General features: G+C 38.5%; 1 protein-coding gene across 4 annotated transcripts in view; it reads left to right on the top strand.

The window, feature by feature from the left end:
- The first annotated feature begins 2775 nt into the window (after positions 1-2775).
- The window catches only part of kcnh7 (potassium channel, voltage gated eag related subfamily H, member 7), a 75486-nt gene continuing 58978 nt past the window's right edge, over positions 2776-19283 (top strand). For 3 of the 4 annotated variants that reach the window (XM_044110317.1, XM_044110316.1, XM_044110315.1), the window contains exons 1-2: positions 2777-3382; positions 5834-6064. In XM_044110317.1, the coding sequence (XP_043966252.1) occupies positions 3307-3382; positions 5834-6064 (307 nt within the window). In that variant the 5' untranslated portion in view covers positions 2777-3306. Of the gene's footprint in view, positions 3383-5833; positions 6065-19283 lie in introns of all 4 variants that reach the window. The other variant, XM_044110314.1, reaches the window with a different exon arrangement.

Raw genomic sequence — 19283 nt, 5'->3', positions numbered from 1 at the left:
ATGAAATAATACAGACCAGAATGGAGGGCTGGATAGATGACATTAGATGGCTTTTAAACTGGGTTATTTTTTCATCTTGTAAAAGACAACAGGCTGCTGCTCGTGTGTTTAACTATAAAAAACTATGTTAAACTATACAGAATTGATTTAATGTGCTCTTATTGTTTGTGACAAACCCAAACAATATAGTGAATTATTGTGAAATGGGAGTTAACTGATATGTGGTTTTAGGGATAGAGAGAGTGGGACATGCATTCAGCCCCCAGTTTTGTTTTTTGGTTAAAATTTGTAAAAAAAAAAAAAAAAAAAAATTGAATTTTGAACATTTTTCTAACTTGAATAAAATGTTCATAAAATTGTGTTTCTTATTTAGATTCACTGCCATATTAATAATAATAAGAAGAAAAAGTATTAATAATAAAATTCTTTTACATTCTAAAGGTAAAAAAACCATATGGAAACAGTTTTTTTGTAGTGCATTTACTCTGATAACCCTAAATAAAAAGCAGTTGGTGTGTTGTTTAATCTCTTGTCTAAATCCAGCTGCTCCATGAAGATCTCAAGTTTGTTTGAGAAAATTCACAGCAGACACTTTAGTGAGAAGGATGATGTTCAGTCCATCTTTCAAACCTTGATTTTAATTCATAAAAATGTTAGAAATCATTCATCATCGTCCTTCCACTTCACAACTATGCACTACCTTATGTTGGGTACGTAAAAACCGCATGTATGCAATATCTCATACAGTAATTAGTATATTTCTGTATTTGATTTTGAATTAAGTTTTTAAAAAAATATGTGCCCATTCAGTGAGCAGGTCAGGAGCTAAAGTACAATTAATTTTGCTGTCACTTCCTCTAATGTGAATATGACTCAAGGGCAGGGCTACCCTTTACTGTTCTACTGCTGAGTGGGTGAGGGCTGCTTACTTTGCAGTGTGGAGAGAAATAAATCATTTACAATTAGGATTTAACTTTTTTAAAAACTATACAAGCTTTTAAAAAAACATAAATTACAACAATGCAAATTAAATACTTCAAAGCAGCTGTTGGCATCGTCCCATATGGCAGCAGACTTGCTCTTCTAGAAGGTGCTAAACATGACAAGAAGTCAGGTCTGTAACTCAGAATACACGGTAGACAAAGATGAAACAAAGAGCTCGCAAAACCAGCAAATGCCACTGACCTTCCACCACGTCTGTGTGTTGTGAGCCATTTTCCCCGAGGACCAGATGGAGAGGAGCAAATGGAAGCGCAAGACAGATGTTTCACAAGACCCTGGCTGAGTTCTTTTGCCCGCGTGCCTCTGAGAGTGCACGTGTGACTGGGAAGGAAATAAATTGAATGCCCGAGTAAAGAAGAAAATTAACTCAAAGGATGTGAGAGAGTGTATTAAAACCCTTCCGGTCTGAGCCTCTGCTACTCCACTTCCTCTGTATGCATGCGAAGCAAAGATTCAAAGCCTCCCTCAGCCTGCTAGTGTATGGAGAAGATTAAAGTTTGATTTAGTTTGTGTTTTACGGTACGGTTCCACCTTTTCAGAGGGCTAATCTAGAGACGTAAGGGTGTGTATTTAAAAAATGCCAAAGATGTTAGCGATGACATTATTAAAACGAATGTCATCAATGTGGTTCAAAAATCATAGATACAAAAACACTTCAAGTCAAACTCTACAGGCCTCACTTAGCAAGTTAAGTCCTAAATTTGGTTTGTTTGGAAGGGTTACCTTTTCTCTCCAAAAATACCATGGTAACACCTGGAGCTGTTTGAAAGACTGTAAATCATGGTGGTGGAGTGATGGTCATATGGGCTTGTTTTTCAGCTATGGAACCTGGGCACCTTGCACTCAGATGCTTGTGAAGGGGAATATTGCTAAAAAAGAAAGAAAACCTATTGGAGAACGCAAAAGCAATAAGACTGCAATGGAATGGTGCGGATCATGGCAAATTTAAGAGTTAAAACTTGAATCCCAAATTAGAATTTCCAGCTAAAATCTGTACATCTTAATATCTTAAGATATTCTGACCTCTATGCAGAGCTGACAGAAACATCCTCCCCTAAAAAGCCTACCAGTTATAAGTTCAGCATTCTGGGTCTTGAATTTGTAGGGGACTTTGAATTAAAAAGATTTATTTAGAAAATAAAAATAACCATTTTCCTTCCCTTTCACAAATATGCACTACTTGTCCCAATAAAATAGATTTACGTTTATGGCTCTGACATAAAAATATAGAAAAGTTTAAGGTTTCTGAATACTTTCGCAGACCTCTGTAAATGATTCCACAACAAGCGAGACCAATGGGGAAAGATTTGAATATTTTCATTTGAATTGTCGCTGAAGCACTTTCTCATAAATATATAGAGAGAAACAGAAAGAAACAGGCAAGGCTGTTTAAACATGGATACCAGAGGGGGAAAGTGAAACGCCCAGGCAGCACCATGGCCAGCGCCTCCGCTGCAGTTACGTTTAGTGGAAACCTCCATAACACAGTCAGGATACCACGGAGAAATCATGAGTCGCCATTTTTTTTTTTTTTTTACTCGAGAGCGTCTGTCTAACTTTAATGACATACACCATAGTGACGCCGCTCCCCACCCTCTTCGACCGTCTGGCACGTGCTGTGCTCGTGACAGGTGCGCGAACCAAAAGTTGTCGCGTTATTTTAACTTCTCAGGTGTAAACCAATATAATTAGCAAGCAGTTTATTTTTACCTCTCGTCATAGTCCAGTACTTGTAAATACTAATATAAATTATACAAATTAAATAAGGTAACTTGACTGAAACGTCACAGCGCTGCCATAGTTAGTTTGCCACTGCCTCTTTGTTCGCGCATCCCTTCTCTCTCTCGCAGTTTCAGTGCCAGGCGTCAAGCTATTGGACTAATAGACCATCAGTCTTCCCATCACGACAGCACCCCCTCTCCACCCTCCACGCGCACAATCTTTTCTCACGCGCCGCCACAAACGCTCGCAGCTCTAGCGAAGGAGCAGCGGTGAGATGTTGGTTCCGCCGCAACCCGCCGGCTCTTCCTTCCTTTCGGGCTACTCCTCGGAGCGGAGCGCAGGGAGGGAAGCCTCTGCTATGCGCTCAGCCGAGGAGCTGAAATAAAAGAAGGGGGAATTCGGTCGGGGCTGGATATCTGTTTATTTTACCCCTTGCGAGGATGACAGAGTGCTGACAAAGAAAACCGGGGGAGCCCTGCTGGCTTCGGTTTACACCCGCGAACTTAAAAGGCACGCGCTTATAGCTCAGCCAAAGATTTTTCTTCATAAACATTTATTTTTGGGGGAGGGGGAAAGGGAACCATGCCTGTTCGGAGAGGTCATGTCGCGCCACAAAACACATTTCTAGGAGTGATTATTCGGAAATTCGAAGGACAAAGTGAGTACCTGTCCAATGTGGAGAGCTATGATGCTACCTTTTGTTTGTGAGAGCAATTCTTAACAGGAAATCGTTCAAAAGCCTAATTAAAATGTTTTATGCTAATTTCCCCTTTATTCTGTATGTTTTTGCTAAAATATAAAGATGTGTATAAAGCCTCCATCTTATTGCGCCATTATCTCTGAAACATACCGAATTTTTTTTTTAACCTTTTAATTGGAGCACAATAGTTCAGAGGGCTGGGAGGGAAATCCCATGTTAAGCAAATATTTTTTGTTCTGTAATATTAAGTCTTTTAACAATTGCACAGATTTTATTCTTTGTGCAGTTCAATGCAGAAGTAGATGTTTCTTTTTTCTTCTTTCTTTTGTTGCACTTTATTATTTTGGCTATCCAAAAATGTTAATATCAGAAACAGCTGGGACAAAATGCAAAGCAGTTTATAAATGAATGGTAAAAAGTTATCCAAATCAACCTGACCAAAGGGGGAAAAATAATCTTGTAAAATCAAGAATCAAATGTGTTTACGGATTTTTAGAGAAAGCATTACTAGCCACACCCAGGAGTGACCATGTTAGACCTGTACAATTAAGCAATCACTTTACTGGAACCAGTATGAAAGCATGAAGTAGCCAATCTGAAGAAATAATAAATGCATCAGTCTGAAAAGGGTTCCAAAGCTATTTATAAGGTTTGAATCTACAGCAAAAATATGAAACATTAGTGAACTGTATCAGGTGTAACTGACTGCTGATATGACTTAACGACTTCATCAATGACTTGCCCAGGAGGTCACGAACATCTAAACCACTGCCCACCTCAATAAGGTGACTCAACGCTATCTACTGGGTTTATTTAGGTTTCAATTAACTTAACTTGACTTCATTCCTGGATAGGATCAGCTGGAATGTACATAACTTTGAATCTTCTTCTTTTTTTGTTAAATGCATTGTGAATTGGCTATATATTAATAAACTGAATTGAATTAAGATCTGTATACAACATTTAACTATCAGAAGCAGGCTGCACAAAAATGGGATTTAAAGGAGAGTTGCAAAGGCTGAAACCAATGCACACTAAAAGTAATACAAAGCCCCATCTCATGTTTGCTGAAATTGAAACTGTCTCAAAGGTGTCCAGCTATGCTGAGTATAAAATTAAAAGCATGAAAGAACGAAAGCCCAAATAGGGTTCTAGCAGTATGATGAACTGGGGCTGCTTCAGGACATAGATGACTTGCTGTATGATTTTTGCTCTCCAGCAAAAATTCCTGAAGGGCCATACCTAGTCATCAGTTTGTGACCTCAGGTCTGCCTAAAACTTAGCTTCAGGGGGACTCTTACCGTTTCACCAAAAGAAGAATTCCCTTGGGCCAACCCAGAACCCAGAGGAGGGTTATGCATCTCTTCAGGAATAGCAGCACCTCAGGATCTCCCAAAAGGAGCTTTTGCTCAAATGACAAAATATGATGCTGAACTAGGCTGGAGAAATTTTTAATAAGCTCAACATAATTTCCACCTACAGTCTCATTGACTTACCTCTACATAAAAGGCATTTTTTTTAATCCCCCAAACAATGATGTAGGATTAATTTAGCTTTCCTAAATGGTAATCTATTTGTCACAGTTCTAGTTGTTTTAGCTTCATTATTGCTCTTAATGTAGCTATGGACAAGTTTAGATAGATGAGGTTAAACGCACGTTCATTTGGGTTAAATTATTTTTACACACTAGAACAGAGTTACGTAGTAGCATAATAAATGCATTGACTTTTTTTACACTCAAAAGTGACTAAAATAGAGAAAAGGTATTTAACTCTACATACCTGAAACCAATTTCTGAAAAAGTTATACATTAATAGCTCATGTCTTGAGATTTTAGAGCAAATTTGTTGAATCTAGCTTTCTCACCCTTGATTGTGGTTTGTTGATGGATTTTAAAATGGAGCAGAATACCAGTTTTGTCTTGCCATTTTTAGGTTTTTAGAAAGCATGACTTAATATATATATATATATATATATATATATATATATATATATATATATATATATATACATATATACATATATGTATTGTGAGAAACAAATTTAAACATTGACATAAAAATATTAAGGAGGTACAAAGAAAATCTGCAAACAATCCACAAAATGTAGACTATCCTCAAAAACAGGCAGAAGCTACTCAGACATCTTGGACTAATAACAAATTGGAAAAATAAAATTCATAAATGACTGATGACATCTGGTCATTTTGTATTTTGATTTGAATGTCTGAACAGTAGGGAGGCCAGAACATTTCTAGGAGTTACCAACCACAACATAAAACAAATTATTTTCACAAATGTGTGTCGCACATTCTCGCACATAATGTTTGCTGTTTTAATGACTGTGTCTTTGTCCATTCCCACAGCAATAACCTTAACACACACACTCTTCTCCTCCCCAACTTTCCAGATAAGAAATTCATCATCGCCAATGCCCGCGTGCAGAACTGCGCCATCATCTACTGCAACGACGGCTTCTGCGAGATGACGGGCTTCTCCCGGCCGGATGTCATGCAGCGGCCGTGCACGTGCGACTTCCTGCACGGCCAGTTCACCAGCCGGCACGCCGTGGCCCAGGTGGCCCAGGCTCTCCTGGGCTCCGAGGAGCGCAAGGTGGAGATCACCTACCACCGCAAGGACGGTGAGTTCGCCGGTCGGGATGCGCCGGTGGTTTTCTTTCTGCTGCCTGCAGACCACCATCTCTGCCCACTTAGAACCCGGAAGCTGTTCATTAGCTCCATCAGGATGGGCCACTTTAGGAAGGATGCAGACCAATGTGAACATGCCGAGGCGTCTGATCTAATCATCCCCACACATCTACAAAGCATTCCGAGCACAAAGGTATCGAATAACTCACTGTGCTGCTCATGGTTTCCTGCTGGAAGCTGTCATAGGTTAAAACCGCAGCCTGCGCCTCTGTTTTAGCCGTACTTTAGATAATCTGATGTGCATATGGTGCTCGTGAGAATACCAAGTGCAGATCATGACTTGCGTGACAGCTGGTATTGTCTTAGTGTGTGACTGGAGAGAAAGTTTAGCTGATTCAGGGATGGTGTGTGACCTGTAGCGACAGCGTCTGTGTCCTGGAAATTAGCCCTCCTCGTGTAACGTTTTGGTGGCGCCAGTCTGGTGCAGGGCAGAGAAACCCCCCAAACATACATAACCAAACCAGAAGTTTACATACACCATTTAAAAAAATAAAAACATCCAATCTAAAGTGTCTAAAATCAGTAACATTATTCCACTTTAGGTTAACGAGGATAAGCAATTTTTTTTTTCTATTTGCCAAATGCCAGAATGATGAGAGAGATTTTAACATTTTATTTATTACTTTCTTCAAAGTTAAAAGTTTAAATACATTTCACTAGTATATTCAAGCTGTATGACTTGGGGCAATAGTTGACCTAAAACTGGAAAACTTGATTCTGATTATGTCAGACCAGAAGTTATAAACTGTGTTATCATAAATAGTATTGCAGGTCATGCATGATTTGTGATTCCCTGAAGTTATCACTTCATCAGAAAACTGCAATAAAATAGTCAATTAGTTTTTATTGTGTGTGTTTTTTTAATTGATTACATTAATGGAGTTAAGGCAATCCTGATAAAAAAAAAAAATCGATAAAACACTCGAGTGATGCCGAGTCGTTTCAGTTTTGTCAGCAGTGTTTTACTGCTTTTATCTTATACATCTATTTATTCTAAATCTGTCCATTGAATATTAGACAGCAGTTAGAAAATGTTTGTGAAGGGAAAGATTTTTCTGTCAGCAACAGAAAAATTTGTTTCTCCAACATCATCAGTCTCCGGAATGTTCCTCATTGTTGCCACGGATATGGATGGATATGTTTACGAAGTCTCAGTCCAGCACCTGCATTGATTACTGTGAACTACTGCAGATTTCATACCAGTATTTTCTTTGCCGCTGCTTCATTCTTCATACAGTTCCTTACTGAACTGTTTATACTCCTTGAACTTTTTAAAGTTACGGCTGGAAACTTTGATGTATTTATCAGATTTTGTGTGAATTAACAAAAATAAACAATGTAGTGTGTATTTATGAAGTGGAAGGGGAGCACATGTATGAACATTTCAGCTAGGGTGAACCTAACCCAACGTTTCAGTTTTTCCACTTCAACCAACAATTAAAACCCCATTTTCGTCAAAAGTGAATTAACTTTGTTATTACCTCTGTACGTCAGTGCCGTTTTCAAGCTGGTTTAACAGAACGCAGGGAATAAGAAAGAGGGTCGGTTTGAAAAAGCTGCTCCAAATGATCGTGTCCTTGGAGATGTAGCCGGGGGTCAAAGGTTGAGAGAGACAGATACAGTAATGCTGGGGGGAATGGGTTGTGAGATGTGGCCTTATGGTTTGTTCTTTTAGTCTGAAGCCTTTCGGAACAGATAAGTAAAGTCTCATTTGTATCTTTGATAAATTTTAGAAATGTATTCCTATATATCCTCCAATATCACCAAAAGTAATTCTGCAATATTGTTTTGCAGTAATTAAACAAACAATAATGTAATTTGTGACAATAATACATCTTATGTAATCACAGGAAACGCTTTTAGCTCTTAGTTTTTAGTCTTTTATGTTTAGCATGGAGACACCTTTATGCTCTTGATGAAAGGAGGACATTCACATATGAGATGTTGAAGTATGTTATACAAACACTCTTCGATGTGAAAGCTGTTACTGAGGGAAGAAGCCTTAACATTAGCTAGTTCCTATGACATGTTTTAAAAGGAAGTCAATCAGAGTGAAGACAGTTGAAAGCATGACTCATTTTGTGTGTTAAAAAAAATGGATGTTGTTTTGAAGCCGGCTTTGTTGAAACTTTAGAGTGAAAGTCAGAGTGTACGTTCTCTGCAACGAATGCAACCAAAGTTTGGATTTAATAAAGCTAACTGTTACCCTCAAATGCTTTAGGCCAGGGCTCTCAAACTCCAGTCCCCGAGGGCCGCAGTCCTGCTACTTTTAGATGTGCCTCTGCTGCACCACAGCTGAATAGAATAATTAAGGCTCTGGAGAACTGATCTACACAAGGTGGAGGTAATTAAGCCATTTCATTCCAGTGTTTTGTACCTGTGGCACATCTAAAAACTGCAGGACTGCGGCCCTCCAGGACTGAAGTTTGAGACCCCTGCTTTAGGCAGTTTTAAAATATCAATTTAAAACAATCTTGCCCTTGTTTTCAATTAGCAATATCCAGTTATGCAGTTGGTCGTCCACCTGTTTTGTATCACAACTTTTCTTCCTTCCACTGAACTTTCCATCAACATGCCTATATAGAGCTCCAGTTCCTTTAGTAATAACCTTTACTGTACACAGGTATGCATGTATATTGGGGAATAAATTAAATACTGTTTACTTACATTGCTGCAGAAATATGCTATTTGCTTTTATTTTGTGTATTACACCAATGCAAAAAGCCTAATTTTCCTTCTTTTGGTGAATTTATTTTTGGGGGGTTTTTGGCGGTTCATAAATTTAGTTTAAAATAAGCAACTCTTAGAGCAGATTCAGCTACATTTGTCCTAACTGTAGCAGGTTTGTCTCTTCCAAAAAGTTCAGCCTGAGTCAATCTGCTGAACAAACAGCATTAATGAGGACACAGAGACCCTCATGCTGCATAAAGCTGGAGCACAGTTGCATTGGACAGAATGGCTGCTCTACAGGGACCTTGAATAAAGCGTTAGATGGAACCCGACTGTCAGACCTTGCCACGGGGGAGAACATTTCTTTCTCCTTCTTGCTCCTCTTCCCCTAATTAACGTGGTTCTGTGGTCGTACCTGATCCACAGCTTCTCCATGAAGGGTCACTTACTCGTTTCTGGCCCCTACAATAGCTTTATTTTAATTAAAAACAATAAAAAGACATAGTTGTCATTGTTCATAGAAGTCAGAGACTATTGTGGGATCAAAAGACAAGACTTGGTGTTAGAAACAATACCCTCAAAAGCATTTCTGGAAGTAGTTTCAGATTGTACCACCACCCCCCCGGTCAGTCGGTTCATGTTTTACAGCTTGAGTTTGCGTGCAGCTTGCTGACTCCTCTCCTCACCGTGAACCGTGGGATTGTCTGTGAAGCAATTTTTTCTTCTTCTTCTTCTTAATCCCCTGACTCAAGTTGAGCAGAGGCTGTTCCCGCTGTCCTTTAACGCCCCTCAAAGAGATTGTGCTTGTCAGCACGATCTCAGGCTCATTCCGAATGCTGAATGATTCGCACCTTCGCCGATGCACACTCCGGTCTGTTTGACCTCCAGGACAAGAAGTGGCTGTTCAAGACCCTCATGTTTTACGTTTTCTGCCCTTGCTTTATGAGTTGCTCTTCTTAGATTTGTTTCAACCCTGCAGTATATTGCAACAGCTTTCATATTTGGCTTTTTACCCAAATAAAAGTGATGTTGTGGCTGAAACTTGAAGGGGTGTGAATATTTTTGCAAGGTACTTCTAAACAGTGGGGGCCATCTGAAGCCCAAGGAGACAATTAGGTTGTGGACGTAATGAAGGTTAGGAACTTAATTTAATGAAAACTCAATTACTCACAATAACAGTTGTTATACTGTCACTGTTTATAATTATCTCTCATGTCAGAAGTTTAATTACTCTAAATAACTCTATGAAGTCCTTTACGTTTTCTTGTGTCGAGCAACAAAATTAAGACATTTACGTTCCATCTTTTGATGGTTCTAAGTAATTATGTTTTAGGTGGAATAATAATGAAATTTGTTTCTGATTATTCCTAAGTCAGACAGAAATCACAGTCACTTGGAGCATTGGTAAAACTTATTGTGCAATATTTTGGCAAAAACAGAAATTTGGATTTACAAAATGCGATTTTCTTCCCACTCAAACTAATGTGAATGATTAGCAAATACAGTCATGTAGATTACAGGAGGTTAGCTTTAAATGGGTCTGGTGCTAAAATAATTAATGTTGTTTTTATACCTGATGATCCGGTAGACTCGGTTTGATTGGCAGTTCACTTTCGCCCTGCAAAACAAAACCTTTAAAAACCCTGTCCACCACCTCGCCTCTGGGGGCGCTGCACCAAAAACCACTGAAGGAAACGACTGGAAAACCTCTGAAGAAGGCATGAACGCAACTTTTTTTTTTTCACAAAAGTACAGGGAGATTTTGGCAGTTGTAGAATTTCTTTTTTGTCTTTGGTTAAAAACTTGAAGCCGTTTCTAACACTTTCACTAGACACATACATCTGTTTGGGTTGTGTTTACCCAGAATACCCTGCGCTTTTGTTCTCGCTTCTTGCTTTTGGAGCAGCTTCTGGTCCGCTTGTCAACCACATATGCACTTGAACTGCGCCAGAGTTCACTTCAACCAAACCGAGACCGAGGTTTGGAGGCAGAGTTGGATTTTTCTTTGGTACACATCAGAGTTAAATGGCACATCATCACCAAAACAAACCGGACTTTCTAGGCAAACAAACTAGTAGTAGATTATTATTATTGATGTTCTGCAGACACATTAGGCGTTACAGTAAACCCTCGTTTGTTGCGGGGGTTGCGTTCCGAAAAGAACCCATGAAAGGTGAAATCCGTGAAGTCGTTACCTTTATTGTTTTACAATCATTATACAGCATAATTAAATACTCTACATTAAAACCAAAGAACAAAACCTGTTTCCAGGCCTAATCTTTTTTTTTTTAACAAATAGAACGCTTTCTTACAAATAACTACAGTAAAATAATCGTTGTAATCATCAATACGAAGTACAGTAGGGCAAATTGTGACTTGCTTATTTCACTGTGACGCTGCAGCCTGACTCCGCTCTCTTGTGTCTTTTTCTTCTGAAGTCTGTGGTGCAGGTGTGTTTTTTGAGAGAAGAACATAGTTATCAAAATTTGCCAAGCTGTATATTTAAATACCGTAACGTTATTGGCACACAGGTAGAGAAAAAGCGCGGAGACTGTTTAGCCAATCAAGACGCAGAACACAATGCACTGTGAAAACCAAAACTGCACAAAAACAGGAAGTTATAGCGAGGGTTCACTGTACTCCAAATTTGAACAGCCAGATTTTTTTTCTGCATCCAACTCTTGGACATTATAGCTGCATTAATAAAAATCTTTTGTACAATTCCCAGCAGACTATGTTTTCATATAAAAGAGGGCCTTCTTTCTACAGCCAATCAACCGTAAGAGCCTAATTTGTGAAGTGCTGCGCTAATGGATGCATAGGAGCCCATCTGTTACTGTCAAAACAAATGGTCTTAATGGATAGGTAAATGGGATATTTCTGTCATTTCTATTTAATAATTTAGAGGAAAACATTAGAAGTGTTTATATATGTGTTCTGGTGTTGTGGTAAACTGCTCACAGTGATGGAAACTAGCAGATCTGAGGAGATAAAAATACTCAATGTTATTGATTGTGAAAACCTTAGAAGGATTAGGAAGGATTGGGACAGATAAATATTCGACAACACATTCCTACAGGATATGTTGCCGTCCAGTCATAAACAGCCTTCTCTTTCTTTAGAGATTACATTAAGCCCAAAATAAGTAACCTCTATTAAAACATATATGTATTTAGTGGTGATTATTTTATGCACATCAGCACATATTCATATTTTTTATAATATCCTAGCAAAATTCACCCATTCGTTTCTTAAAGGTAATGTTTCAGCCATAAGTCTGACACACTGCAAAAGCTTTCAGCTGCAAATGGAAATTGATGCTGAAAATGTCACTGAGTAGATTATAGTTTCTTGTGATTCCTTGATCCTCATTGAGATTTAAAGACCTTTTCCTTTGCATTTGAAATGTGTTGGACAAATGTCTCAATTTCAGCTGGTGATGAAAGTTTGGTGCCACAAAACAAGCTTTTACTTCAACAGAAAAACAAGACTGAGTCACTTTTATAGCTGTTGCTCAAATACATAAAAAAAAAAAAATCCAGAATTGGTGTTTTCAGGTTTATACCGCTTAAAAATTTTCCTCCTTAAAGTCCTGTTTATTTCCTCCAAGGGCGGGTTCAGGATTTTTTCATTCTTCAGCTTTAGCCTTGGCTTGTCATTGCTTCTCCAAAGACTCAGGGTAGACAAGCATGGCTAAGAAACTGATTACATTTCACACGTTATTCTTCTTCCAGCAACATCGTGCAGACGTGTTAACGAGGCGCTAACTAGGAAGCAGATTTAAAATAGAATCACCTGTTAGCCATCTCTCTCTGTCAGTTAGCTAATCCTCTGTATAGGACACGACATTTGTTTGACAGAGAAATGAGCTCATTTGTTTAGACTCATTTTCTGGGTCACTTAGATAAAGTCATCATCTCTTAAAGAGCCATTCTGCTTATTGCCAGAACGGCTCTTCCAGAACTTGGTTAACTTGCTTTAGAATATTTAGCAACTACTGCAGAGAGGGTTATCTTCCCTACAGGAAGCCAGACACACTGAGGAGTGATGGAACAGCCCAGATTGTTTGCCGGACGTAGTTCTGAGTTGGTGTGGTTCCGAAATGGGAAACGTGCTCGGTAAAAAACAGTTCTTGTAGATGCACTGCTGCACACATGAGATGAGCCCTTTTTTTAGCTTGCAGTGTCCTTCATTTTGTCGCATTTAGCTTTGGTCAGAAGCCCTCGTTATGTACCTGCTACGAGAAAAATGTGAGCGCACAACACTAATAGCATAAATATTGTTGCATCACTGCATTAATTATTCCCTGCTCACACACTTGCAAGCCTACTTTCATAAAATTCTTAAGGAATATAGCAGTTAAGCATCGCCTTCATACACATCTGTTACTGTACTATAAGTATTTTGATTGGTGAAACCGTAACATTTTGTTGTGATCCTGCCGGAATACACCACAAGTATGAAAGCACACACTTGTAGGGTTTATATGAAACATTCACAGCAGATAGGAACAAAAATGGTGGACAGCATTGTGCTGTGTTGTGCTAATTAACCTTTTCAGGTTAGCACAATCTCTGATAATGTGTTACATGTATTAGTGTTTACAATGAGGTGGAAACTAGCAAGGTGGAGGTTTTAGAAAAGCACACGTGTGTTTGATGGCATGCCAAAATCACAGTGCCATCTAATGGCCTGGCATGACAACTACAGCTGACTCAAGGTGTCTTGTTGTTGTTTTGTTCCTAGTCAACATCCAAAATTACCTGCAGTTTCCAGGCAGTGATATTGTGTAAACATAGTCTCAGACTGCCACATACGTTTTGGACATGTCACAAAGATTATTTATACTTTACATATCCTCTATTGCCATTATTGGACTTAGTGCTACTCAAATGTCACAATAATTACCCTACTTGAATTTAACCTCATGTTACGCTATGCAGGTGCTCTGTCTGCAATTAACTCACGTTGGCAAGTAATGAATCCATCTAATAATTATTTGACCAATATGGGGCACAGAGAGAGAGTTTAACTGTCATCCTCAAATGGTCAATTGATCCTCTATGAAAAATATATCAAAGTCAAGACTAACACTAAATTTTGTACCGTTTATCCCAATATACACACAACACAAAATTCATACCTTCCAAAGAGTTAATTTTTTGTCTTGCTAGTCCACATAAAAGTCTTTCAGCCATTGTTGGGAAATGTGAGACAGGCTTTTCACTCCACAGTTTTCACCTCACGATTTTGAGTGAATGCCATTTTGTATCGTTTCTCTTCTACTGTCGAATCATCAACGCTGAGCTAAACTGAACAAAGTGTAGCTCGCAGTGCTTCAGATGCTGTTCTGGGTTTCTGTGTGACCTCCTGCATAAGTTGTCGATGCTCTTTTGCAGTAACTCTGTAAGGCTGACATTTTGTAGAAAGTTCAGAACTGTTCTGTATCCAAATTCAAAAATACTTCATTAATCCCTAAGGGAAATTAAATTTCTCTCTTTCTACATAATGGCTGATTTAAATTTCTTCAGGTTGGGTTGCTTTTTGAAGCGTTTTACCATTTTTCAAATTGTCGGACAGGTTCTGTTAAAGTGATTTTTTGATTCTACAAGCATACATCTTTAAATGTGTGTTTGAGGAACAAATGAGCAGATTACAGTAAAGTGGAATGAGAAATAAGATCCAGCTGAATATGAGCCGTTTTTCCCAGAAAGCTGCTTCTGAACAAAATAAAGCCTGTGTGCAGCCTGCATCTGTACACAAAATTCTCTCAACAGACTAAAACGACTATTGCGTTTTTTGTATTTGGGCCAAAGTGCAGCAAGTTATTCATGAATGTTGAGGAGGTGCTTGGAATAAGAGTCACCAGTTCTTATGAGTCACAGAAAAGGTGGATTAATTAACATTTAGCACCATTTATTTTAGGTGACAGACATATCCGTGTGTGTGTGTGGAACGTCTCTCAATGAGTCTGTTTTGTGGTTTTTCGTGTGCTGTTCACATTTACAAATCTTTGTAAGACACAGAAATGCATCTCTGGTTAAACCTGAACGGTTTGAAAGCATTCTGAAAATGTGGCAACACAAGCTGTGCTTGCTTCGTTTTCTGCTCATGAGCACCTCCCCGTCTGTCACACCATCACTTCTCAATCCCTGCACAAAGTCTTTCTGTGCAGTCCAGTATAGTGTTGTCCTGGCAACGGTTGCATCTTTGGAGCTCTCTTGCAATTCCCCCTGCTTTCCTACAATTCAGGCTCAAATAAGGAGAGCAGAAAAGAGGCAGCAAAACCTAATTTTCAACATAAAAATGTTCTTAACTAAAGATTAAAATAAAGACAAATCATCTGATTATTTAAAAATATAGTCAGATAATTTTTTTAAGTGTTATTTTTATCTACTACACTTAAGTGTTTCAAATTGTGCTCAATTGTTAGAACTTGTATTGATCAGACTGCAGTAGAGTTCTGCCAATATGTTGTTTTTATTCAAGAATTGAATATTGACTATCATGTTTTATTCACAAAAACCAAATCAAGTTTTATTTAACGGGATTTAATGGTTTACAGACTATAACTGTGCAACGTGGCGTATTTTCTCACATTTTAACCTCGACTTGTAGCTACGAGTTCTTTGACAGTTGCAGCTTAGCGGCGCCTGTGAATAATGTAGGCCACTCTGAAGTTGCATCTGTGGATTAAACTGACACACTCTGCCATTATCTGATGATATTACACCAACTAGAGTGTAAACAGTATGGCAGCCCCTCCCCCACCCTGCTCTGGCTCAATTTCCTAGCACACCCACCCTGCTATACGACACCAGCTCCATGCAAATAAGACGCCATTCACTTAGTCAGTGAGTGTCATGTGACTTGCATTATGTCTGCCTACTCTCATTCACAGATTGGATATGAAAAAAGGGATGAACAGACATTCACATTTTCCTCCACCCCGTCAGTCTCATTCATTGGTTTGCTTTCATTCTAGAGATTTCGCAATCCTGTTGCAGATTCTCAAATTTTAAAATCCAAAACGAGTACATGCAAAATGCCATTTAAGTTGTTATTGAATTTCTACCTTTGAAACATAAACAGACATATTAAAAAATAAAAATACACATAGAAAAGTGGCACTACTTCCCCTGTCCCCATAAAAAAAAAGAAGATTATACAGTGAACTCTCAGTCTTATTATTTAATAAAAGACATGAATATCTGATTTGTTTTAGGCCAGTCTCTGTCATGACTTAAACCCATTAAACCCAATTTTTTTCCAAATTTACAATGATCTCCATCAGAAAATGAAACACCAGGGGACATTCCCAAAGATATGAAGAAAATGACCATTGTCTTTGCCACATTTACAGCATTTATCCTGCGGTAGACCTGTCCTCAATATCTTTGGTGGGCTTTAATAAAACTGGTGTACAAAATGCCTTTTTTAAAAGGTTGTATTAAGGGAAAAAACTTCCCAAAACCAGCCTGAAGAAAAAAGTAATTGCCTCCTACAGTTAATAAAGGGGTATGATACCCTATCATCAATCAAAACAATATTTTTTCTTTAATAAAATTATACCTGTTTGTATTCATGCAGTTTCTGAAATAAAAATGTATTTTTGATAACCTGAAACATGTAAGAGTGGCAAAAAGCAACAACAAAAGTATAGGGGAAAATACGTCTTCTTTTTTTTTTTTAACAGCCCCTGATATTGTTGGTATTTATGATGTTGCTGCCCACTGGTCTGTTTGACTGTTTAAATCTGATGAATCCAGCAACATGGGAAATCCTACGCACAGAAAGTAGGCCCTCTAGAGCTACCGTCTGCTAAATGCCAGGCCAAGATCAGCACTCTGCTGCGCCACAGGCAAAGCTTTGATGGAGACTGATTCAGCAGACGCTCAGTCAGAAAAGACAACCTCTGGTCTAATATAAAAAGATACTACAATCAACCAAAACCAACATTTGAACAAAGTAAATGAAAAATGTGCATCTTGTAGCTTCTTTTCCTAGACAAAGAAAATCTGTGTACAAAACTGTAGGAGGCCGAATAAACTCCCTCTGAGTTCAGTTATTTCTTTTTAGGAGATTATGTCTCTATTTTTCTTTTACCATAGCCTAATTATCTGTTGCTCATAGCAGAATTATTTCTTTCAGCTTCACACAGACACTTGGTGACTTACTAGTTATTTTCCGTCGTACAGTATTTATTTCCAGTGCGCTGCAAAGCCTTATTACTCATGAACTAAAGGGGTTCCTCACCCTCTGTCAACAGAAGTGCCTGACTCAGACACATGCTGACACAGGGTCAGAGAGCGAGCTGGAGAAGTTGATTTGATGACAATTAACCTCAGCAGGCTGCAGAGGCTGAACACTTCACAGGCAGAGAAAAAGAGAGAGGCGGATTGGGAAATAAGGTGAGAGATGTCACTATAACACCTCAAAGTGCAACAGCTCTTTTCTGCTGGAGGCACAGCTCACACCAGTGTCAGTCATTTAGAAACTCTTACTCATACCTAAACAGTCACGGTGTCTATTAGTGTAGATCATAAAACCCCCGGCTGCAGTTTCAAATTATTGTGACTGCCATGTTCCTGCCGAGATTTCGCCCAAATCCTGACTGTCAACATTCCCAAATATCATTATCTCGCATCACTGGAAGACACAGCCAGTCACCAATGTTACACTCATCTGTGTGTGTGAGAGGGAGTGCGAAGGAAAAGGAAGCAATGTGAAGGATATGTTACAGTGGTGTGAAAAGATGTTTTCCTCCTTCCCGATTTCCAATGTTTGTAAAGTTTCTCACACGCGTTTCAGAACATCAAACCAATTTAAAAATTAGTCAAAGACAACACTGCACAAAATGCAGGTTTTAAATGAAGACGTTTAGGTGAAGGAAGAAAAAATCCAAACCTGTGTGACTAAAATGATCACACAGGTTCACACTTAATAACTTGTTGGGCCAGCCTTAGCAAGAACAACTTAAATCAAGTGTTTGCGATAACTTGGCCCAATCATCTCTGCAGAATTGGAGGGTTTTCCAGGATGAAAAACCTTTTTAACAAGTTGGTTTCAACTTGAGGTCAGTGACCGATGGCCGGACATTCTCCTTCAAGAGGTTTTGGTTCCTTTTATCACAACAAGTCTTTCAGATCAAAAACAGTTTTTCCTAGTGAAAAGCTGTCGTTCATGTTTCAAAATTGGTATGATGATCTTTTTCTGAAATATTACTATTATAGCAGATGGATTGGGGATCTCATGGGGTGTTCTGGAAAAATTGACACAAGCCTTAATGTTATTTTGCCCAGTCTATTTCTTATGACGGAAGCATGAACTCCGACCTTAACTGAGGCAAGTGCAGTTCTTTGGATGGTGTTTTGGGGTCTTTTATGTCCCGTTGGATGAGTCGTCGCTGCGGTTTTGGGGTAACTTTGGTCGGCCAGCCACTCCTTGGAAGATTCACCACTGTTCTATGTTTTGTCCATTTGTGGATAATGACGCTGACTTTTGTTCGCTGGAGTCCCAGAGCTTATGAAATTGCTTAGCAAACCATTTCCAGCATCTTGGAGCTCTGAGCCCATGCCAACTGTGAGCACACACTGTAATGGCCAATAAGTCATCTTACAGCAGTTGTTCAAGTGCCCAATGTAGAACATATTGTAGTGTAATCTTGATGGTTTGGTGTACGTAGATACCACATAAATAAATGATTCTTAAACCTGAATATGTACAAAATGTCTATTTGCAGGATTCTGATTAAGGTTTGCTTTTTCAGTTGAATATGTTTTTCCTAATCAAAGTAATCTGTTTAGGTTGGTTAAATCTGTTTGTTAGGTTTTGGTTAATGCAGCCGAGCTGACCGAAGAAATGTTTTTTGTCAACTGAATGAGTAATTACAGGGTAGATTCACCTGAAACAGTTTTGTCATTTCATTTAGAGTGCTTTTCATTAATTCAACAAGCCTGGCGCAAGCAGCAGAGACGACCTGTTTGTTCATGGAGCGAGAGTTAATTTTGTTTCACTGATGCAGCGTGAATTCAAACAAAGCTGGCAGTTCTCAATAGGACATATTTACAAGGTGAAATTTACTCAGCAAACATAATGAAATGTAAGCGCGTCCAGTACTGATAATAGGTATCATTCTCCCTAATAGATCATGTTGACACAATCTGTCATTTTTGTTCCTTGTTTGAGTTTACTCAATAAGTTGATTTTGGAGTTGCATGTAATTATTGCGAGTTTTAATTCTTCAATACAAATACACAGATGGAGACAACAGAATTTAACAAATCAAACTATTGTAATACTGCATACATTTTTAATTAATAAAAGGTTAATCTAATATTTTTGTGTACAAGGACTAAACTAAAGTATTAAGATAGTTTTTTTCATTTATTTTGTCGTAGCTGAGACAACATCTTCAGCTAAATTCCGATCAAAAGGTTTTGCTGATTATTTTTACCAAATTATTTAATATTGCTTGTACTG

The sequence above is a fragment of the Gambusia affinis genome, linkage group LG24, assembly GCF_019740435.1.
Source record: "Gambusia affinis linkage group LG24, SWU_Gaff_1.0, whole genome shotgun sequence".
Classification (NCBI taxonomy): Eukaryota; Metazoa; Chordata; class Actinopteri; order Cyprinodontiformes; family Poeciliidae; genus Gambusia; species Gambusia affinis.
The sequence above is the reverse complement of the archived record's forward strand: the minus strand, read 5'-3'. Positions and strand labels throughout refer to the sequence as shown.